Raw genomic sequence first — 25205 nt, forward strand, 5'->3', positions numbered from 1 at the left:
TGACAAATGGGAATTTCCATCCTGGTTTCTAAACAATAAAATGGACATAGTGGAGAATGATTTCTTTTTTGCTTTTTTAGAACTTTCAGCCTGACTAGCACGTACTTTATTTACCCAAGTCATGATTTATATGTTGACTTATCACTCCATAAATGTAGGCCTCCCCGAAGGTTCTGTCTTCTTTTCTTTCTGGGCACTCTCATTCTCAGTGATCTCACCCCCTCACACATTTTGACTAACAAGTCTATATGGTTAACTCCCACCTACGTATCTCCAACCACGATGTCTCTCCTAAGCTGCAGACCAGGGTTTCCAAATGTCAGTTCTTCATTTCACATTCTCTTCCCACCCTAAACTTGTACTTCTTCAATGGATTTGTGATCTCATCGCTGTGACCACTTCCCTCCAGTGATAAAGATCAGAAAACCTAATTCATATCTGTTCATTCTCTGCAGTTCTTGTCCTTGTCCTATCATAAATTTGACACAGAGGACCTACCCAAATTATTGGAAATCTTCTTCACTTTCTCTTGCAACTGTAAGAAACCAATGAACCTGCAGGCTCAGTTTCCCTCACCAGATGAACAACCCACCCTTTTTCATTTTACTTTATTGACAATGTCCTTTATAATACCTCTCTCAGAATCACAGAATTTAAGAAATGAAAGGGAATTATTCTCTTTCCCCCTCCTTAAAGCCTTATTACTGATTCTGCCACTCAGCTGAAACTACTCTTTCCACAATTGCCAATGAATGATCTCTTAATTGCTAAATCTGATGCCCCTTCTCAGTCTTCATCCTTCCAAATCCCTCTGTAGCATTTGACACTACAGACCACTCCATTCTCCTAAATACTCTCTCTTTCCTTCACTTTCTTGACAATACTTTCTCTTACTTCCCCCTCTTACCTGTCTGGTCTCTACTTCTTAATCTCTTTTTCTGAATTATAATCTAGGTCCCACTCCCTAACCGAGTATACCTGAGGTTCCATCCCTGAGACCTCTTCTTTTCTCTCTTTATACCTTCTCTCACTTAGTAATCTCATTAAATTCCCTTGGGTTCAGTTATCATTTCTATGTAAATAATTCCCAGATCTACTTATCTAACCTCTAGTCTCTCTCTTGAGCTCTAGCCCTGCATTACCTATTCCGTATTGGACATTTCCAACTGGATGTCATATAAGCATCTCAACTGAGCATATCCCAAACATAATTCATTATATTTACCCCAAAACCTTTCCTTCTTCCTAATGCCTCTATTTCTGTCAAAGATACCACCATCTTTCTCGTTACTAAAGTTTTCAATCTCAGCTTAGTCTTTGACCTTCCCTCTTCCTCACCTCTCTTATCCAGTTAGTTGCCAAGTCTTATTGTTCCTACCTCCATAATATCTCTCATATCTGTCTTCCTTCTAATTTGGACTCCTATCACTTCTTGTTTGAAAGCTAGGTGGTACAGTGGAGAGAACGGTGGATCTGGATTCACTCAACATTTTGACTCCTTCCTGCGAAATGCTAGTTACATGGAAGACCATCACAAATAGTAAATAGCAAGTAAATCCCCCTCTTTAGATAGATATCTGAACAAATAAAAAAACAAAATTAGGAGGAATCATGTTGATTAGAATATATATACAAATAGCGATCGAGCTCACCACTGGAAATGATACTAGCTTCGCTCAAACCAAGGGAGAAAGTCTTTGATTTCACCTAAGAGGAAATTCCCCAAAGTCTCCAGTGACGTAAAATGGAACTCAGAGACATACTGAGTCAGCTTCCTCTATATGTCTGTAGCTTCCAAAGTCTTTCTCTTCTTCCCTATGTATCCAGAGCTAGTCTTAGAGTGAATCTGGAACCAGAAGTATTATCTCTCAGAGAAGAAGAAGAAGAAAAAATTCTCCCAACCCAATAGCAGAATCACATGCAGAATGCCTGCTGATTGACTAGAAACCACTCTTCTGAATCTCTCAGAGTCCCTGACTTCCTTTAAGACTGCTCAAAGGGAACATTTCTACATGAAGCCTTTCCTGATCCCCTTCCCTTCTAATGTTACCATGTACCTACTTTGTACTTAACTTATCTGTCCTATTAGAATGTAAACTTTTTAAAGGCAAGGACTCTGTTTTTCTTTGTATCTCATGGACTTACCACACAGAGCACCTGGCACATAGCAAGCCACTAATAAATGATTGTTGACCGATTGATCTAAACCCTAAGTAACATTAATTCAATTCAACAACCATTTATTTAATGCCTACTATGGCAAGACCACTTACTAAGGATTAAGAATACAATAACAGAAATGAAACTACCTGTCTTCTAAGAGGTTACAGTCTACTGGGAAGATCCAATATATACAAAGATAAATATAGTACAAGGAAAACTTAAGGAAGGAGAGGGTGCCCTAACAACTATGGAAAAGCAGACAAGGCTTCACCAAAGACTGGAAGCTTGAGCTTGAGCTGAACCTTGAAGGAAGATAAGGTTTCTGAGAGGAAGAGATGAGAAAAGAAGGCTTCTCAGGCATTGGGAAACCTTGCGTGCAAGCATGGAGATGAGAGGTGGAGCTGATAGTCCAGTTTAGCTGAAATGTAGAGTTCTTGAAAATCAATAATATAATAATATCAATAACATAATAAAAAATCAATAACATAATAGTAAAAAAATGCATAATAAGGTAGAAAGGCAAATGTGAACCAGACTGTAGAGGACCTTAAATACTTAATATCTGAGTGGGAGGTTCAGTGAATAGAGAGCTGGGCCTGGAATCAGGAGGCCCTGAGTTCAAGTGTGACCTCAGCTACTAGCTGTATGACCCAGGACAAGTCACTTAATCTCTGTTTGCTTTAATCTACTGGAGATGGAAATAGCAAACCACTCCAAAATCTTTGCCAAGAAAACTCCGTGGATAATATTTGGTGTGCTGTGGTCCATACAATCACAAAGAGTCAGACATAACTGAACTATTAATGTTCAAACCTGTACCTTAAGTCCCAATACTACAATGAGATTTCAATCCAAGTGAAAATAAAGTCAGTTGATTCCCCTACCTATAAACGTCTGTGGAAAAGAATTTAAATTTCTAGTGAGATTTTTAAGGTATTTGACAGCAAAGGCCAGGAATAATAAGTCTTTGGTAATCTGAGCATATCTGTACTGAGTATATAGTAGGTGCTCAATGAAGATGTTGAGTTAAATTGGATTGTCCTCAATTGAATTAAATCCCACTCTCACTAGTTAAAATGTGTTTCCTAAAAACAAAATTTATTTTCTCCCCAAGCTAAAGATAGTATCATCGCTTCTACCAGGATCATTTTTTAATCTATGACTCTTAATCCTCCACTCTTTATGCTGTTTAAATTGTTCTTGTAACTTTTTCAAGGATTATATTGTTGAAAAGTTTCCAATTTTCATTGAAATGTGAACACCTCACAGGGACTTTCTAATATAATAAGCTATGCAAAAACTTCATGTAGCCTTTTTCTTAATCCTCTGTTTCTTCTTCCTTCGTAAATAACCAGGGACCAGAAGGAGCTGTTGGAAATCTAGGTCAAAGGGGTCGCCCAGGAAAAAAGGTAATATCTTACCTTTATATGCACTCTTCCTCCAAATTTTCTTTGTCTTCTTCCTATTTTGACAAGTCCAAAGTTCCACAAGATGGTGCCATTTTCTGTAGCTATGCTACAAAGAGAGTTTTCTGACTCTTGGTCCAAGAACATTCATTAGTTAAGAACTCTCTCTAGAGCAAAAGTTCAGATGGAAAGTATACACTTGGATAAACAAAGCCTTAATTTCAATTGGACTATACAGCCATTCCTTTTAAAATTTGTGGGTGATCCTGACCCTTTGGTCCAGCTCCTTCTCACTGCTGACCTTCTTTTGATTCCTCTTTTGAACTGACAGGTTCTAAGCAACAAAAGAAATGAGTGAAAATCAAGTCAAGTTGATTTTGCTACATGTTAATGGTTCTAGGAGAGGACTTAGTGAGAGAATTATGTTGATTTAAATTATCTTTAAATTATCTGTCGATTTTCATTCTCCATTATTTCACTGGCCTCAAGTTGTAAGGTTAAGGATTAACTGTGTTCTTTACCAAAATGTGCTGAAAGTCAAGTGTTCTTTCTATTGCAAACCCATGTGATGTTTTCCTGGTAAGAAAAGTGGATGTGCTTGTTTAATTATTATAGTGTGCTGCAATGGAAAATTCATCTCAGAGTAGAATTGAGAGTTTTAGACTTTTGATTAATATAGAGACATGTTTTTTATAAATCTGTTACTGGACCATGTCCATCCTAGAAATATGTTATATTTAACTTTAGCCTGTACCATATGTCCAGTTTTTAAAAGACTGAATTGTAGTATTTCTGCCAACATACATCTAGTCCATCTGTCACATAATGTTTGTTGGAATGGAGAAATGAAAAAAAAAAATGAAACAAATCTCCATCACTGTTATGGGACATGAAAATAATATCAGCCACGGGCTCTCTTTTCACCATCTATAACCATTGGGTCTAAAGTCAGCGTTAAGAACTAGAAATCAAGTAGGATAACTTCGTTACTGAAGACTAAACTCCTGGGAAAAGACAATAAAATTTCATCAGTGTCCAAAATGGATCACGGATACTGTACATTTCCTTTCTGGCTGTGGCTAAAGTTTAGATTTCCTTTGCATCCGTTTCATTTTCCAGAAAGTGAATAATGACATTTATGTGTGTCTAAGAACAGACCCATTTTAAGGCCAGATCAGTCAGTATTATGGAAAACAGAAGGTAGATTTCCAAGAGGTTTAAAATTACATGTTACATGCTTTTAGAAAGTAGTCAGTAGAAGCCTTCATCATGCTATTCTGCTTCATCTCACCCAATAACAGATGAGCCTGAGAACACACAATTGGAGATCCTTGGTCCTCTTTGCATTAAGTAGATTTCAATAACTGATGGGTTCAACTTTCCTAAAGCAAAGATTTTCCTTTAAAAAAAAAAAGGGTTAATTCAAAAATGACCAGTAGACATTCCTGGCTTGTTTTACCAAAATGAGTTTTCACTGCACCCTTCAAAGAATTTTTTAAAATGTAATACAAAGTTAAAGCAAAGTTTCTATTTTGAGAATTCTTCTGGGATCATTTATATGGTCAAAACCATTACTTTTATAAAATATGAATTTGTTCTTTCTCTTTTTCAATCTCTAATGATACAAACAGGGAGAAAAAGGACAACTGGGACCAGCAGGAGAAATTGGAAGCAGAGGTGCTCCCGGCCAAATTGGGGAAATTGGTCCTAAAGGTGCCAGAGGAACCAGAGGTCCTGCGGTTAGTACTTGTTTATTTTCCAGGTCTATGTATCTGTAACCACAAGTGGAAAAGAAAACGTGCATCTGTCTCCCTCAAGCTTCATCCCTTGATGGACTTTACAGGGATGGCAGCCTTTCCATTGAAAATATTCCGCCTCTATGGTACAGGGAGCTTTGTGAACATTCCACAATACTTGCATGGTTTAGTGGTTTCTAGATGCGAAGAATTGATGAAAAAAGTCCCTAAAACTAAAACAAGAAATAAATTATGAAGTAAGGTCAAACATGAGCAGATTGCAGTTCACAACCTAAGCAGGTACATTTACCTGCCTACCACTGAAAGCCATTCTCTGGAATGAAGTATCTATAGAAAATTATGTTGTCATTGAAGACAAGTTGCTATGAAAATAATGTGCAATTGACATCAGCATTTGCCAACATCTGTATTATCCCCTGGTTATTTTATTCAATGAGATGATAAATTTTCCCAAGAATGCAAACTCATCACTCATCTTTTTCATGAATCTCCTTTAGGATAAAAAGAGGTATAGCACACTTTATTCAAACCCATCACAATATTTAATACAGACAATAATAAAAATAATTATTATTTTTTTGGTGAGGGCAATTCGGGTTAAGTGACTTGCCCAGAGTCACACAGCCTAGTGAGTGTTATATGTCTGAGGCCAGATTTGAACTCAAGTCCTCCTGACTCCAGGGCTGGTGCTCTATTCACTGTACCAGCTAGCTGCCCCCAATGAAAATAATATTGCCAAGACATTTGGGTGAACTCCAGAAATCACAGTGTGGTTGAAAAGAATAAAAAAAAATCTCAATGAGATTTTACTAAGTCTTCTGTCTGTTTCAGAAACTTCCTAAAAAGGATTGCAATGTTTTATTTAGTTTTCATTTAAATGGCATAAATATTACACCTTTCACTAAATTATTTGGAGAGCGTTGCGTAATGCAGCACTTCTTATGGTATTGAGAGCTAAGTACCTTTAGTTCTATAAAGAGACTTCTAAAAAATGTTTCTCTATCTTAGGATTCTCTTTAAATACCGAGTTGATAATGTTTGAAAATGAACAGTTAAATCTAATGCTTGTCATTCACAGAAGCCACATCTAATTTCCCATAAATTAAGAAAGAATGAATCTTATGAAGCGTTTCTCCTTATGTATCTCAGATCAGAATTGCATCCTAACTGAATTACTATCAGTCTAATGCTCTGCTGGTAAAGTTTCAGGGTGCCATAATGAAGTGAGGCAACCCAGTCTAGTAGAAAGCCCTTAGAAACCATCTAGCCACTATTCTCCTCCCCACCCTCTTCCCGCCACACCACCTGACCTCCACATGTAAGAAAAGCCAAGACAGGTAAAGTGACTTGCTAGAAGTCATTCAGATACGAAGTAGAGGAACCAAGACTCAAACCCAGATCGTTTGACTCCAAATCCTATAGTGTGTCATTATAACACACTACTTACCATCAGAAGATTTGCTGAGTTTCATCTTAAATTTGGGTTCCTTAATTCCATCTGATTACTCTTGATTTTCAGTCATTTTATCTCTCTAAGTTGCCAATGCCTCTTGATGTTTAGTCCAACTGGGGAGTAATGTGAGTGATTTTTAAAAACAAACATCCCACACTTATGCTTTTAAAAAAGCATTGTCTCCTTCAAAGGAATCTCTTAGTATGGATATGTGTAAGCATAAGAATATGTGGAGAGAGATATTTGATATTTATACACTTACAAATATATGTATACACACATATATCCATTTCAATAAAGCTTTACTAATATTTCAGTCTATCTTTACTCAAAATCATTTTGGAGCTCTTTTGAGATTGCCTTTAAAGTCTGTACCTCATGTTTTGGACTGCAGTCAGTGATGGCATATGTTCATTCTTTAAGGCTGATTTTTACTTAGACATAGCCAAACATTACCGGGTGCCAAGTCTGTTGAATTCAAAGGCAGATCAAGTTCATTAGCACCATTTTGAGTATAAAGAAAAAAGAAGTATTATTCTAAGGTCAAAAAGTTTGCACACTGGCTCTGAACACATTTTTACAAAGAGAAGCCCCAAAAGTCATTAGTTTTCCATGTGTACAACCTTCCAAGGTGACAGGTAACTTGGAACAACAACATACCTTTTTAAATATGATGATACTTTTTGTGTTAGTCCTATTAATTTATAATTATGCCTTGTATAGAGAATGTTAGAGCTGCAAGGGACCTTAAAGTTCATCTAAAGAGTCCAAACCCTCTTTTTTTAGAAATGAGGAAACCAAGGCTTAGAAAGAGTCATTTAATTGCCCAAAGTCACATAGTTATCACACAATGGAGCCAAGGATGTAACCCAAGTGTTCTGATCTGTTATGGAGTGTTCTCGTCACTTACCACATGGATGTCAACCCTAAAGGTAGCTAAATGATACAGTAGAATCAGGAACACTTCAGTTGAAATTTTGCTTTAGACATTTATCAGCTATGTGACCATGGGCAAATCACTTAACCTTTCTGAGCCTGTTTTCTCATTGGACTCCATGGTTTCTAAGGACCCTTAAAGACCTAAATCTGTAATCCTGAGATATACACTTTCTTCATGTAAACTTACATTAGTAAATTAGTAAATATATTAGCTCCTTCACTTTTTCCTCATAGGTCAGAATAATATATACCGTATGAAAAGAAGAGTATATATTTTTGCTCTTACTTTATAATACTTGTGGTTTTGCTTTATCTATAAAAATGCACTGCTAAATTTATGAGGAAAATACCATCACTTTCCTCGTTTCTCTTTCCTTCCTCCACTGTCACTTATTTTGAGGAACAAAATGTTTAGAATTACTTGACAACCTCTAAGAACTTTAACTCCATAAAGTGACTTCTAAAAAAATCTTCTTTTTCTTATAGTTCTTTGGAAATTTCATGTCAATAATGTTTGGAATTAAACAGTTAAATCGAATGCTTGTCATATGTGCCTGATTTCCCATAAATGAAGAAAGAACTTATTTCATAAAATGTTTCTACTTGTATATCTCAGATCAGAATTGGATCCTAACTGAATAATTCTCAGTTGGATGCTCTGCTGGTGAAGTTTTAGGGCACCATAATGCAATGAGACAATGCCGTCTAGTCCATTACCCTGGACTAGAAGTCAAGGTCCCTAGGTTCTAGTGTCTGGTTTCAAAATTGACAAATTCCATAAACTTGGGCAAGTCCTTAAAGGTTCTGAATCTTGGTTTGCTCCTTTGTAAAATGGTGATAATCATACTTGTCTCACCCACATCTCAGTAGAGCTGTTGTAAGAATCAAATAAGGTCATCAATACAAGAGTAATTTGGCAATTTAAAACTCCTAAAAAAAAAAAAAAACAATGCAAAATAGTATTTCGCCAGTTGCCCAAGCAGTACTTCCAGTAGGAGAGTAGCCTTTAATGCATGCACAGGATTGAACTAGCACAGTGCTTTGCATATAGTAGGTACTTAGCAAATGCTGGTTGGATTGAATTAAATTGGAACAGATGACTTCTAAAAGCTCTTCCAACTTTGAGATTCAGTGATTTGTCTTCACTTAAATCAGCCACCATGAAGGAATGTCTACTCGCCCCTACATGAACAAAATTGATCAGAAATTCAGCCAGATATGTCAGTATTTAGACACACTCTTAGGAGGCTTGTTTTCTTTATCTTTAAATACAATTAAAACTCATGGGGGCAAAAATTGACAATCTTTACATTCCAAATTGTTAACCTTTTGTTATATTAAATTTCCTTTTTCACTTGAACTTAACAGAGATTAACAAAAACAAGTATTCCAACATACAAAAAAGAAGTAATATAAGAAACTTAACTTCTGTTATGTACAGTTTGTCTTTAAGTGTGTGCATGAATATTTTAACAGGGTAATCACAAAACTGTACTATGTATACTTATCTCCTGCACTTTTTTGTTTTCTTTACATTTTAAAAAATGCTTTGTTCATGCTTTTTTTTTCACATATATCAATAGCCACTAAGCTACCACCACCCCAAGAGAAGCCCTCTCTTTTAATAAATATGCTTAGTAGTGCTACGCACATGCCTACCACCAACTTAGACCTAAAAAAATTTTTTTCTAAGTTTTCTCTTGGGCACCATAGAAATCCCACAACTGACAGCATTCCTGCTAATATGATTAAGGATACTAATGCACATATAAGAAGAAAACCAAAAGCATATTTTTTCACTTTTCCAGTACAGAAGAATAGTTTGAGCCAAAGTAAGAATAAATTATTATGTTTTGCTTTCACCATTCAAATTAGATATTGCAAACCACACACACACACACACACACACACACACACACACATCTGTAAAGAACCATTAGAAGAATGACATTTAGAAAATTTATGGAGTTGGCTATACTTACTATCATTGATTTTTCACTTTGTTTTATAGGGAAATTTAGGATTAATGGGACCTGAAGGGGAACCAGGAATTCCAGGATATGCAGTAAGGATTTCCATTATGAAACATGAGTCTATCTGTTTACAAGTACATGTCTGTGTTTGAAAAATGGCATCCCCAAGGGGAACATGCATATGAAATCCCCCTGGTAAACTCTAATGACATATGAAACCCCACCACCCTGCACAGCAAATCCCTTCTCTATCATGGAAGAATGTAAGGTCTAATGACATATGCATGAAACTGAGTCAAACAAAGCACTCGGAAGCAAAGTATGCTATTTCCTGTTCAGTGGTTTTCTTTTTCTTAGGGCCATCAAGGTCAACCAGGACCTCCTGGGTTGCCAGGACCTAAAGGAGAAAAGGTGGGTTCACCGGGTTTTTGTCTCATTATTATCCTTTAAATGTTTAAGGGTAAAACATAGAATTTATGGATCCCCACACCCCCACTCACCACAAGAAAATCAGAAACTTCCTCAAAAAATTAAATAAGAAATTATATTCATACTGGGAAAGAACCAAAAATTTCAAAGGAAAATGACATAACCGTTAACATACACTCTCCCCACTTCTCATATTCCACTAATTATCGTTCACATCCAGACTCTGGGTTCAATGGTGCTTCCCTTCTCTTTTCTTGTACTGAAACCAAGGGTGTTTTAGAAATGTGCCAATCCTATATCTGCACCTGCTAGGGCTCTTGCCTCATTGCTTTCCCAATGCTGGTATTAATCCTTGGAAATCGGCATCAGGAGCCTGGGTCCAGCTACACAGGCAGGGGTTGCCTTCCCCTACCTGGACCTACTCCTCACATATCCAAAATGGAATCAGTTAAAAGAGTCCCCATTCAGGGACGCCCCTCTTCATTCCTTAAATCCAGTCCACTATATTAAACACCCACTGCATACTTAAAACAACCATTCTAACCTTCCTTTGTCCCCCCACTCAACTTCACTCACACGGTAACTATTTGACACTGACACAGACACCCTTAGAAGCCAGATCTCACTACAACCATACTACGAACGATGACATGGTATGGGGGTGGGGAGGGGAGGAACATAGGAGGAGATAATTGATGATTGAGGACTGTTCAAATAATGAAGAACAAGAATGAAGAATCTTCCCCGCAAAGCTACGTCTTCTCCCGGGATTCTCAGCCTTAACAAAAAAAGCAACTTACAAAAATTTTTAAATAATATATTCATCTTAGTGTTAATTCTATTTTTGAAAGGGCAATTATTATTTCTTAGAACCTAGAACCAGAAGGGATCTTAAAAGTTATCTAGTCTACCCTCATCATTTTGCAGATGGAAAACAATTATCATGGTTTTAGGGTGCCTGAGAAGCCGCAGGACATAAGATATAAGGAGCTGGTTTAGAATCTAATCAGGAGGCCCAAGTCCCACTTCTGACACCTTCTGGTTTCATGATCCAGGACCTACAGAGATGGTGCCAACCTGGATTGGTAGAGGAAATGTCTTCCCAGTAATGAGATCACAGTTCCAGTCTCTAGCCCTATCCTATGTCCTCCAATTTGTAGAAGCAGGGACATGTCCTAATCTCTTCTAGGTCCGTTAATATCCCTTTCAAATTAATTTCCACAAGTAAACATTCATTCAACAAACACCTGTTAAGTGCCTTTTGTGTAGAAGCTATGGAGGATAGATAAGGCCTTTGCACACCTTGAACATTCAAGCTAGTAGAGATGAGATACAACACAGTTATGATACTTGACATCTTTACAGGTGGAATGATGATTTATGACTAATTATGGTACATGCATATCAAGGATTTCTGGTGGCTTAGGAATAGCTACAACAGAGGCTGATGTCATGGGAAATCTTACACTTGACTCTCAATATTACCATGTTGCTTTCTATGTAATTGACTCAGAGCAGCATTTTAAATATGAAACATATGCACATTGAGTTTCCATACAAAATAGTATGTACTTCTTTGCTTTGTGGAGAATTTTGCTTTAAAGACAAAACCAAGCGATATCATGCCTAGGATTTAATATCCAAATGATTAAACTTTCTTGGGTGTTGGGGCTCTTTTTTTTTGGAGTTGTGAAAGGGTGGGTGAATTGTTTTCATCTTTCATGTCATTTTTCATTTTAGGGTTATCCAGGAGAAGATAACAAAGTTCTAGGACCACCGGGGCCCCTAGGTGAACCAGTAGGTCTTTTTCTAACTCCTGTTTTCATGTTTCAGAATAAAATAAGATTCCTCCCACCTTTTGATAGTGCCTTAATTTCTTAGCTTTATACATCATGGATTGATCATAATGAGGAAGCTAAGTAGTACAGAGGATAGAGCCTGGATCTTGGAAGAACTGAATTCAAATCCTCCCTCAGACACTTACTAGCTGTGTGACCCTGGGCAAGTCACTTAATCTTTCTCAGCCTCCATTTCCTCATCTGTAAAATGGGAATGATAATAGTACTTAACTGGTAGGGTTGTTTTGTATACCTTAAAAAGCGCTTTATACGTGCTAATTATTTTTTTCCAACCATCTTGTTTTTTTTTAATTTTTTAATTTCGTTTTCAAAAATTATTTCTTTTTTTAATTTATGTAATAAAATGAATATTTCTATAACAGTATAATAAAAAGATGAACAGTGCACATGAAACTGCAAATCTATTATGTATCTTTTTAACCGTATAATAAAATTGTCATGTAAGTTTCTTTTTTTCTTCCCTCCTCCCCTTTGTGTCATCAGACACTTATTATTATCATTATCATTATGAGTAATATTAAAGGTTTTTTACTAAAGGATAAATTTGAAGGGAAGATACAGGGTGAAATTTAGACAATGTAAAAACAAAAGATGCCAATTTAAATTTATTTGGAAAACATGTCCACAAAAATGGATAGTTATCTAACATGACAAAAACATCACAATGATATTCCACTTTAATGGAGGTTTAATAGAACTACTTTAATGGAGGTTATCAAGGAAGAGGCTTATTTTAGAAAACATGAAAATTTTGAGAAATATTTCATAATTATCAAATTGAAAATTTTTTGAGAGTTCTCAAAAGTCTCCCCTATGATTTCCTTATGATTTTCTACCCACCCAGTGGCAAAACAGGGCCAGACCCCTTCTGACCACTGTCTGGAATCATAGGTTTACAGGTGGAAGGGACCTTAATGGCCATTTAACCCAACCCAACCTTCACATTTTGCAGATTAGGAAACTGAGGCCCTGGGGAAGTTAAATGGACTTACCCAGGGTCACATGGGTAGTAAGTTATCAGGACAGAATTTGAAACCTGGCTTGCTGGTTCCAAAGACAGTTCACTTTTCATGGTACCATGGTACTTTTCAAGAACCGAGACTTTATGGAACCAAGACGTTTCCATATAGTCTTCCCTGTAGGCAGTTTAAAGACTGATTGAATAACAGTAGCCCACATTTATGTAGCTATTTCCAGCTTACTGCAATAACTTCCTAGTTTATCTCCATCCCTCAAATCTCTCCCCACTCTGTTCCATCCTCCACATGGTCACCAAAGTGATTTTCCTAAAGCATAGGTCTGACCATGGCACCCCTTGTTCTATAAACTTCAGTGGTTCTCAATTACCTCTGAAATTAAATATAAACTCCTCTATTTGCATTGAAAGCATTTCACTAATTGTCCCGTTCCTCCTTCTCTAATCTTCTGCCACATTACTCCCCTTCTCACGCTCTGAAGTTCAACTATATCAGCCTACTTCCCATGCCTCAGACGTGATTCCCCCTCTTCTCTCATTGTTCCCTTTTGCTGGTGATCTCTCATTCCTGGAATGTCTTCCTCACCTCTACTTCTTGGAATTCCTGGTTTTCTTTAAAACTCCAGTCACGTACCACTTCTACAGAAGTCACTTCCTACCTCCCCACCTTCCCCAATCCCCCCACCCAGTTGGTACAATTAATGGGTGTGATTGCTAGTGCCTTCCCATCCAAGGTTACCATGTGTCTGCTTTGGATTGATCTTGTAGACGCCCATGAAGGTATATATTGTCTTCCCTGGGGAGACTGTAAGCTCCTTGAAAGCAAGGGCTGTTTTTGTGTCCTTAGCACTCAGTACAGTGCCTGGTACATAGTAAGCACTTACGGGTTTACAGAGCATTTCTCTCTCATTGGCATGAATGGGCATTGGCCCATGAATTAGATAATGCAAGTATGATCTTCTCTTGCAGTTGATGTGACTCAAAATCTAGGTATATGAGGATTAGTTAAAGGAATTAGGAACATTTAGCCTGAAGGAAAAAAGACTTGGAAATGTCTTCATGTATTTGAAGGACTGTCATGTGGACAAGGGATCAGACTTGTTCCATTTGGACTGAAGGACAGAACTAGGAGCAAAGGCTACAACTTTCAAAAGCCAAATTAAGGCTCAATATCAGGACAAACTTCCCAATTCTGTTCAATCCAACAAATATTTCTTAAGCATGGTTGGATGACTCTTTAACAGCATTCAGCAACATATCAGTAGGAGTGAAAAAGGTGAACGGTAGAGGTAACCTAGTGCTACAGCTTGACACGATGTAACTTGTGATATGACAAAAAAGCAAGAAATTTAAGAATCAAGCATAATATCGAGTCAAACTGGTCAATCATAGGATCAAAAGTGTTAAAGGGATCCAAGTGAGGCCAATCGAAGAATGGAGTGGGAAAAGAGAGAGGAATAGAAGAGAGGTCACAATGAGAAGAAGTGATAAGTTTAGGAGGAGTGAGGCAGAAAAATAGAAAGAAGGGTAGGGGATTAATGAACAGAGAGAGGAGTTTCAGAGTTCTAGACCATGTAGGTAGTAGTTGTAAATTATGATGACGTAAAAGTGATGACCATTCCAGTAGCTCATGTAGAATCAAGGCATAGATTATAAGATTTGAAGATGCTGATGAACTGGAAGTCCAAAATGTTGAGGGAACATCAACATATATATCAAAGTCCCTGAGTATAAGGTCAGAGGTTAGGTGGGAGAGGAAAAGATAATGAAATCCTTAAGAAAGGAAGGACAATAATTTGGGAGGAAAATGACAAAGTGGAAGAGACTGCTTCATAAGAAAGCAGGTTCCCCTCACTAGAGATATTCAGGCACAGACTGGATGGTCACTTGGCAGGTATCTTATAAAGGAGCTTCTTGCTCCAGTAGGGTTTCACCATATGGCCTATAATCAAATCCACTCTTTCCATGAGAAAGAGCATAGGATTTAGAGGGATCTTTAATGTCATCTAATCAAACCCATTTAATGTGTACGAAAACTGAGTCCCAGAAAGGTTAATAAGGTCACTTAGTAGTTAGTAACAGAATACAGATTCAAATCCAGGCGCTCTGACTCTAAATTCAGTGTTTCTTTCCTTTTATATATAACTAACTGATACATTTTTTGATTTGTCTATTAAATATGTTCCGACTTCTCAAAAACTCTCATCTGAATAAAACTGGTTAAAAAAAAACAAATGGAGTATTAAAAATGCTACTTGTTATTACTTAAATTCAGGTAGACCGAAGATCAAATTATATCCCTAGAAATATGATAATTCTCTTCAATAATAACTAACATTTAAATCAGGTTGTCATCTTGATTCCTAGTAGCAGTATTACCAAGAGGTCTGTTAAGAGGTAGATGTAATTCCTGACTCAAGACCATCCATGGTATCTGATGACTATCTTCACAGTTTAGTGAGTTTAGAAAATATCAACTTAGTTTCAAGTATGAGTTGTGTTTTGACATCTGGTTTCAACTTGAGTATCAGCGCCCAACTGAAGTAGCCAATAAATACTAACATAGCTAAACAGACATTTAAGTAAATTTTATAGCAAATTATGAGGACAGCTTGTAATATTAAAGGTATATGTGCTCCCAAAGGAATGTTTGAAACATTTTTATAAGCACAGTGTTTGCTTAGTGGTTTCTGCCCGGAGGGTTTAGGATTGGTGTTTGTCTATAGAATTTCCCGTAAATTTAAGAGTAAACAAATGAATTTCTGGGTAAGAATGACAAAGAAAAATTAACTGCAATATACCCTTTAAAGGCCCTTAATAAAGTCATGAGGAGCTAATAGATTTCGCTATTAGTCATTTAACAAAATTCTGTTTGTTTCCTTTCCAATTACTGTGATGTCATTTATAAAAAACATACATATGCTTCCAAGGTCAGACAATTGACTCATCTGACAAATGCAGGCTATTTAGTTGAGCTTCATTTCCTAGAGTTTTTTCCCAGGCCAATCATTCCACAAGCCTGTTCTTCCTTTAGTCTTTGTGTAAATTTCTTGCTTCCCACAGTTGGATCTTGCTTGGTCTCATTGAAACCCATCTATTCCTATAGGTCCTCAGTATTGAGCGGGATCAAAAAACTATTCAACATTTGGCTTATGTGTTTCTTCATATTTTTGGCAAAAGAAAAAGCTATGCAAAGTATATCAAATGAGTTCAAGAATATTTGAGTTCGGCTGTAAAACTCATTCTGTATGTGTGTGGTCTCTATAGGGTCCAATAGGCAAACAAGGAGAAAGAGGAGAATCCGGAGCTGAAGGCTATAAGGTAATAACTACAGGACAAATGTCTCCTTTCAAACTTTATAAAGATATGACCTTGGCTTTACTTGGTTTAAAATTGCAAGTGATTTCCCATTTTGGTAAAGACATGGTGGACTATGAGTACACTTCATACAACATTAGATGCAAGTCTTTTACTTGATGTTATCTTTTGTTACAAAGATGTGTATCAAGAAATTGTTGAGGTAAAAACAAAAGGCATTGGTACTTTGGTGAGGATAAAATGAGATCATATTTGTAAAATGTTTTACAAACCTTAAAAGTGCTATGTAATTGCTATTTATCATCATCATCATCATCATTTTTATTATTAAATAGCAGATATGTAGGGAAGGATTAAGCCTCAGAAAAGACTAGATTTGTCCATTAAGAAACTACTGAGAATTTTGGACAATTTCAATTGAATGATGAGGTTGAAAGTCGAATTGCAAGAGGTGAAGGGATAAGAGTGAGTGAAAGTAGTGCAGGTGACTAGTCCAAAAATTGTGGCTCACGAAGGAAGGAGAGGTATAGACTTTCAACTATTAACCATTTTGGTTCTGTGCTTCCCAGTCAAAATAAAATATTCCTTGGCAGGGAAAATGTAAAAGTAAAGAAGCCTTTCTTCTCTTCATTCTTCATCCTCTTCTCCCTGAAGAGTAGTCCCACCCTCTTATTTCTCCTGCTCCCTGAACATCTAAAACATCTCTTTGTGCTGTCCTTAGCAGTCATTGGTAGCCTCAACTTATGTTGTACTTCTTATGAGCATGTTACTTTTTCCTTTCACCACAGTTATTTTCCCAATAGACTCCTTCCCTCAATGGAACCTGGCCTTGAACCAAAGAAAACAGTTAAGCAAAACTGGCACCATGTCCACATCTGACAGCATATGCAAGATTCCACACCCAAAGTCTTTCATCTCCTTACCATGTGGAGAGAAGGATATTTCATAATCTGTCCTCTGGGATCAACCAATTAAATTAAACAAATATTTATAACATTGAATTTGAGATCAGTTCTTTTTTAGTTTGGGATACTTTTACATTATTGGAGTCATGTATATTCTTCTAATAGATCTGCTTTCTTGTCCCATCCATTCACATGTTTCTCTAAACACTTCCTATTAACCATTTCTTATGGCATTTTATTCCATTGTGTGCATATACCAAAATTTGTTCAGCCATTCCTCAATCATTGGGTTGTCTGTATTGTTTTCAGTTTTTGCTGCCGCAAAAGTATGATTTTGATTATTCTGCTGTGTTTGGGGCCTTTCTGTCTTTGACCTCCTTGAAGTACATTCCTAGGAATAAGATTCCTAGATATAAGAGGATGAATAGTGAATAAAATGTCTAGAGAGTTTTCTCACATATTTTCAAATTCTTTTCCAGATTTTTTTGGACTAATTTATAGCTCCAATACATTAATAGTGTTTTAGGATTATTACCTTATCACAGTTCCTCAAATATTGACTTTTCACATCTTTTATCATTGTTGCCAACCTTGATACTTTTCTTACGGACCATGCTACACTTTTATATTTATCCTCAGTTTCTCCATCTTTATTTCTTTCCTTATCTTTTCATTGTGTACATGTCGTGTCCCTAAATAGTCATGTACATTTCAAGATAAGAACTGTGTCTCATTCTTCTTTTACTCTTCCACAGTGCTTAGGACCAAGCCTTGCTTGACTGAATATCTTGTTGACAGGAGGAATTGATTCATTTGACCTTTTTCCCACAGCAAAATTTCAGTAAACATATTTGAAAGTAAAACTCAGCTTAACCACACTGGTTGATGGATACAGATTATTGATATTTGGGTTTTCTTAAGACAGAAAAATGTCAAATCCTTATTGTAATTTCTTTTCTGAAAAATAAATTTTTCACCCTATTCAAAGTACAAATTTAAGGCAGTTCTAAAGAACTCCAATTTCTGTTCTGATAATAAAATATAAAAAAAATTTTAAAAGCCAGTTTGTGATTAAACTTTTTAGGGAAGACCGGTCAAGAATGAAAAAAAAGAATGTTAATTTGTTTTATATGTCATTTATATCAGCTGATATTATTTTAATGCAAGAAAGCCCAAGAGCTTCTTCTGAAGTTGTTTTTTTCTATGTGGCAAGACACCAATTGCTTACAGTATATTTTAGAGCCCATATGACTCCATCTTAGTCTTTTCTGTGCATAACTTCCCAATATGTACAGTAGGAAATCCACTTTTAGTAATATCCTTCTTTGTTCTCTGCCAGTTAAAATAAAATATGGCCAAAGTAAAACTAAATCAATGTATTGACTGCCAAATGAAGAGTTTACTACCTTAATGTGAGATGAAAGGCTTCATTTCACCTATAATCGGCTAGCTAAAACCAGATCCCATTACTTCTCAGACTCCAGACAATCTGGCATTCTTCAGTAGGACCTACCAAGTGAAGAATGTTTCCACTGGGCTCACATTATGTCCTCTCCTTGCTACTTCTGCATTCCTCCTTCCATTTCTCTCCTGATGGGGTTTCAACATTGGCTGCATTCATGTGTTTCACAAACTTGTTTAATCAACAGATCCCGTCTTCTCTTCTTTCCTCATTCCCTCCCATTTGGTTCTGGAGCACATTTCATTCTGTTTACTGATGGCTCCACTTTAAGCAGTCAGCTAACCAAGGCCAGCCAACCTGCTGATTTTATTGTTCTGACATTTGAAAGTCATGAAGCATGCCCAGCCCCGCCTAGCCAAGTTTTACAAAATACAACTGAGATTCATATGAGAAAAAACAAACTTCGTTGACTATTGTATTATCCCACCATAGCCTCCAGACTTTTGTGGGTAGTCTTCCAAGATGTTTAGTTTTCTCTTTGGACATTATGTGTTAACTGATTTCCCCAAAATGAGCCTGATTACTCTTATTATCATCAGACTTAAAAAAAAAAAAAAACTTCTAAATTTGTTTGTGATTTATAATCACAGTCAACTTACAATTAGCCATATTACTAGTAGGAGCAGTAGCATGGATGATTCAAAATGATGGATAATGCAAATATTATTTATGTTTCTTTTTGAAAAGTATTTGGGTTTTTTGGTTATTGTTCCTTGTGTTTGTCAACCACGATAGGGGCAGCTAGGTGGTGCTACAGTAGATAGAGCACCAGTCCTGGAGTCAGAAAGACCTGAATTCAAATCTGACCTCAAACACTACCTAGCTGTATGACCCTGGGCAAGTCACTTAACCCTGTTTGCCTCAGTTTCCTCACCTGTAAAATGAGCTGGGGAAGTAAATGGCAAATTACTCCAGTGTCTTTGCCAAGAAAATCCCAAAAGTGTTCATGAAGAGGCAGACACAACTGAAAACAACTTAAACAACTATGACAACCATCCTCTAAGAAATATTAGTCTTCTGTTTTGGATATAAAGAAATGGAGACCCACAGGGGCTGGATTTTGCTCCTTAACTGTGTGCCTCACTGTATCTGGCATGTTATTTTCTATAGCATAAAGAAAATTACATAGATTTAGCCCCTTCCATCTAGGAGTTTATAGCTTATTTAGGTTTAGGATATTCTGCCATTTAATTCTGTAATTATTTATTAACTATCTACCACATGCAAAGTATTATGCTAATTTTGAAAATCCTAGATTTAGAGCTGGAAGGGACCCCAAAGTCATTGAGTCCAAGCCCATTATTTTGCTGATGAAGATAGTGGGGCCCAAAGTGTTAAGTGATTCACCCAGGGTAACAGACAAGATTCAAACATACTGATTTCTGGTGAGTGTTCTGTCTTTTGCTTTATACCACACTATTTCCCTACAAACAAAAGGATACCAGTACTCCAGGAGATTGTATCTTACTGGGACAGGGAGATATAAATGCAAATTTAAAACCAATGTAAGAATGCACAGTAAAGGATCTATAGCTTTTGGTCAAAGCTGTGAACACATAAGAATCTTTTAAGTAAGAGAGAAATGGGGGGTCAAGGCTAAGTGTATAATTGAGATCAATACTCAGTAAAACATCCCTGCCTATCCTGAGCAGGCTGAGAAATAAATTTCTCATCAGTCTGGAAAGGCTTCATGAATGTCACACAGCCAGGGTAGACATGGATGCTTTACTGAGTATAGATCACAATTATACACTTAGCCTTAACACCCCCCAATTTTCTCTTACTTAAGATATTCTTATGTAGATCACACTGCTTTAACCAAAAGTTACATTACTTTAGTGTGCATTCTTACACAGAGGCATGATTAGAGCTCACAGGCTTGAGTTTCAACAGCTTTGAATGTTTCTCTGCTTCTCTCTAGGGAAAGTTTGAGATCAGGACTTCAGAAACTCCTCTTGTTTGAATTGATTCTTTTATGTTCTGAACATTCTTCTTTCTTCCTTGAACATTCTTCTTTCTTCCTTCCATCAGAAGCATGTGCAGCTAACCATCTTTAGTAAAACCATATCCCAACTGGCTTTTCACACTGAAATTTCCTTCTTTGCATTTTAGGCACTGAAGTGAGTTCTTTATCATAGAGTTGGAATTTGGTGTCAGAAGCACATATTTGCTTCCCAGAAAGCAAAAAAGTCAAGCCTTCTAATGAGAATATCCAAAACTTATCCCTATGTATTCTGTTCATTCTTCCCTTGGCCCAGAGAGAAGAAACAAATCCAAAAACTTTCCCCCCCAAAAAAATCAATTATCTTTTTGGACCTGAGAAGTGAGAAAAAAGGAATCTGAAGTGACAAGGACAGTGGAAGAGGGTACTGGGGAGTGCCCATTTGTGAAATATTTGCTGCACAAATCTTACCTGATTTATTCCTCTTGGATGCCGGCTTCTTTCTGTTTACACATTTTGAAAAGGAAACGTGGCAACTTGGCATTCCTTCTTATGAGAAACAGGATGATGGCAGATTCCTGAATGTCGAAGTAATTTGTTATTTCTAAACATTGTGCACAGTAATTGCTCCCATTCTTCAATGCAGCAAATTCACTATCCAAACATCTATGTCTTTGGCACGTCAGGTTGGAGGCCTTGCTACACCCCCACTGTGGGAATAGGTTTGGAAAAATGGGTTCCTTCTCATATTCTTTGTTACCTTCTTTTGGTAGAGGTCGTAGAGGAATGTGGAGGAAAAAAGAAGACCATATCCACCCTTCATCATAGCATTAGTCATTATGCTCTTTAATACTTCTGATGATCATTATCTTTGTGGTAATTAAATTGAATTTTGTAACATCTCCCTGTTAGCTTAAGTAGTACTTGTCTATTCTTCAATGCCTCAACTTCAGTTCTTCTATGATTTTTTTTCATTGTGGGTACCTTGCATAATAATATATATTGCAACCCTTTTTTTGCCTCGGTAGAAGTTTCACAAGTTACATTAGCCAGAAAATTCACGATATCTAACTTTCTAGTAATCTGCCTCGGTAACTCCCTCTCAGATGATTATCCCATGACGACCTATCACCAGAACTGCTTGGGAGGCTGCCAGAATTTATGCTTCCCTGTGCTAGCCTTCAAGAAGTCTTGATACATTGCTAATATTCTAGTGAAGGAACCCTATTCATAAAATCATAATTCATAAACTGAAAGGAACTTTAGAGGCCATTTAGTTCAACCACACCGTACTCCAACTGGGGAAACTGAGGTACACAAAAGCAACAGTTGATTTGCAAAAAGTCACAGTTGGCTAGTGGTAGGATGAGAACCCAAACCTCCAACTCCCAGTACAGTGTTCTTTCCATGATACTATTGCTGCTCTCCCCCCAAATTCACTAAAATATCATCCTATTCTCTATTCCAAGGGTCATATGGGTGTGCCAGGACCAAGAGGAGCCATTGGGCAACAAGGGGCCCCAGTAAGTTTTAACAACACTTGTTATGTTTTTGGCATTTCTTTTAAAAAGATAATTTCTAAGAACTCCTTTTCATGCGTGTTTTTTGTTTTGGTTCCTGACAAAGGGTGAACCAGGTGAAATGGGTGAACCAGGACTTAAAGGAGACAGAGGATCTGAAGTAAGTGAAATCCATCGAAGGTGATTTCAAATTTGTCTTTTTTTCTTTTGTGGGGAAAGGGGTGAGGAATAGGTTTTAAACAATCATTTGCCATTCAAAAATCATTAAAAATAACTGAATTGTGTGTGAGTCAACAGTTAGGCCAAAACATAATTTCTTTTCTACCATTTTGTGCTGAAAACTAGATTTTCCTTGACCATAGAGCCTATGATCCCTAATCTATAAAGCAAACTAACTTTCTTAAAGCCACTTCCAACTTATTCAACTGGAATAATGACGTTTTCATTAAGAGTTCAGTCAAATGGACCAACAAAGACCAAAATAACTAATAAGCATAGTGAAAAAACATTCATCTACCAATCATGCAGTATCCTTTAGATGACAAAAATAGTGATTTGGCTGAATGTTTTGTATTTCCATCAATTCCTATAGAATACTGTGAACACTGGCTCCTAAGCAATATTAATCCAATTGATTGAAAAGGTGTTTTAAAAAAAGATAAATAGATTTATAAAGAAATAATATAAAAAATTTAAGTAAGATTACAGTTTTTTTAATAATGTAAATAGGTTACTTAGCATCATATAGTTTAAAAAATCCATTAGTTTTGTTGGATTAGGCCTTTTCCCCAATGAATTCAGTGGAAATTTATTCGTGCCAACTTGACGTTGTTGACTGGTCTCTGCCGCATGTATGACAGCTCATTACCACTTTGCCCCCAGTAGGACTCTGGTTTCAAAGGCTAGAAATTTTGAATTACCATTTCTTCTAAGATTTCCCTTATGAATATCTTAATATAATGATCTCACAGAGCTATACACACACACACACACAAACAAACATATACACATACATACTCCTACACCCCTTCAAACATCTTCAACTTCTACCAAACTGAAGCACTTCCCTAAACATACAATAGAATGGAAGTAACTTAGTTCGCAGCACAGTTTTGCTACCTGATACCTATGTGACCTTGGTCAAATCATTCACTCTTCTGGGTCTCGCTTACTAGAGAGTTTTGAGTGGAATCTGATTAACCACTTACGAGCAATATTGTAGAAGGGACTGTTGGTCATGTGCAAGGTAGACGAGGTGACTTCTGAGATCCGTTCCAATTCTGAGATTCTGTGACTTTGATTGTATGGCTGATCATGTGACCGTCATCAAGGGGTACACACTCTTCAGGCCTTCTTTTTCCCACTTCAGATGTTATATTGTCATATATCCTTATTTCTACAGTTGAAATGCTATATAAATAAAATCATCCTACTTTTTATGTGCTTCAGTCAGTGATGGATTATACCCATGGTTTTCCCATGTGAGCAACACATTGACTTCTCAGTATAACTGAAGATATACTTTTAAGCAATATTGTCCAAATTGTGGTTTGGCTGGGGTTTCTGGTAGCCCTGTCAACACCCAACTTCATCCTTCTTCAGCTGCATGTTACCCTTCTTAAGCATGCATCATTGGATCCCAGAAATATAGAATTTGTCCTTCTAAAGGCCCACCTAGAACGGCACTCTCATTTTTTTCAATGAGGAAAGAGAGGCCCAAAAAATTCAGTAACTTTCTTAAGGGAATCCATTATAGTAGATGCATGAGGAAAAAAGTGAGAGTAGAGAGAGGGGGAAAAATTATCACCTTCAAGGTAAGTACATAGAAGCAATTTTAGAATTTCCTAAGAATACACAGTATAATCTTTGTAGACTATTATATGTAAAACATATACATATATATATATTTCCTCCTTTGAATTAGATCTTTTATTTCATCAGAGTTGCGAGATCCTCTATCCATCAATGCAGATCAGTAGCTTGTAGGCAAATTCTAGTTTTAGAAAATTGCTTGAGATACTAAAAGGGTATGTCAGAAGCAGGATTCAAATCCAATTCTTCCTGGTTCCAAAACCAACACTTTACCACAACACACTACGTCTCAGTGCTTCTGGATCTTTTATCTATTTCACAAATCTATTTGTAACCCTTGGAAAATCTTAACAGACTATTTTTTATAAAGTAAAAGTTCAAAAAATGAAAGTTCACTTGACTTGGATCCAGGCTACATTTTAGAATTTTACTGTAGGCTCATCTCTATGACTACATGTTGTTTGATAATCCTTGATGTCTTACAATCTTCCAACATTCTTATTCATAACATTTTACAAATTAATGTAAACTCTACACTGGCTTCACTCTTATCTTCCATGCCTCACTATTTATCAAGGAAATCAAGTGTTTCCTGGAAGATCAAGTGTATCTTTGGTACTTCTTGTTAGGGCAATTGTTTTGTATCAGTCAAACTTCCATAGGAAACTGTGATAGTTGATGGTGATGTCCGTTCTTTTTTTTCTATTTCCCATCATTAAGCACCAATAGTTTATTTAAACACATTGGGTTTGAGCTGTATGCCATAACTTATCTTTATCTTTATCTTTATCCTTTTGGCCTTGATTTTGATTTTTGCTCTATCAAGTCTATGATCTGTAAAGGAATATCCAACTCAGCACTGACTCACATCAATAACTAGTCTTTTCCTGTGTTAGCATGAAGTGAATTTCCTTTTTTGTGATATTGTTCATTGCTCACCATATCAACTGCCTTCCAACTCTCTCTCTGAATAAAGTATTACATATATACATGCATATTTATGTATATATTTATGTTTTGTGTAATTAATGCTTTATATATAATTATATATATTCCATACGTAGAAGGTATTGTATGTAATATATATTATATATGTTATATATAATGAAAACTATTCATTATGTACTTATTATATACTAAGTATTGTATGTAATATACATAAATAACATAATCACAAGTAATCATTACATATACAGGAAATATAAAGAGCATTCATTATATATGTGCATAGAGATCTATAGAGAGAGAATATTTTCTTTGAGGAGAAAGTTGGAAGGCAGTGGACATATTT

General features: G+C 36.5%; 1 protein-coding gene across 1 annotated transcript in view; it reads left to right on the forward strand.

Annotated features, from left to right (window-relative positions):
• COL24A1 (collagen type XXIV alpha 1 chain) overlaps positions 1 to 25205 on the forward strand; it is a 369727-nt gene that overhangs the window by 275442 nt on the left and 69080 nt on the right. The window contains exons 39-46 of the mRNA XM_027873950.1: positions 3519 to 3572; positions 5201 to 5308; positions 9730 to 9783; positions 10049 to 10102; positions 11861 to 11917; positions 16223 to 16276; positions 22052 to 22105; positions 22209 to 22262. Of these exons, the coding sequence (XP_027729751.1) occupies positions 3519 to 3572; positions 5201 to 5308; positions 9730 to 9783; positions 10049 to 10102; positions 11861 to 11917; positions 16223 to 16276; positions 22052 to 22105; positions 22209 to 22262 (489 nt within the window). The remainder of the gene's footprint in view (positions 1 to 3518; positions 3573 to 5200; positions 5309 to 9729; positions 9784 to 10048; positions 10103 to 11860; positions 11918 to 16222; positions 16277 to 22051; positions 22106 to 22208; positions 22263 to 25205) is intronic.

This window comes from Vombatus ursinus, unplaced genomic scaffold (genome assembly GCF_900497805.2).
Source record: "Vombatus ursinus unplaced genomic scaffold, bare-nosed wombat genome assembly UNPS02014803.1, whole genome shotgun sequence".
Lineage (NCBI taxonomy): Eukaryota > Metazoa > Chordata > Mammalia > Diprotodontia > Vombatidae > Vombatus > Vombatus ursinus.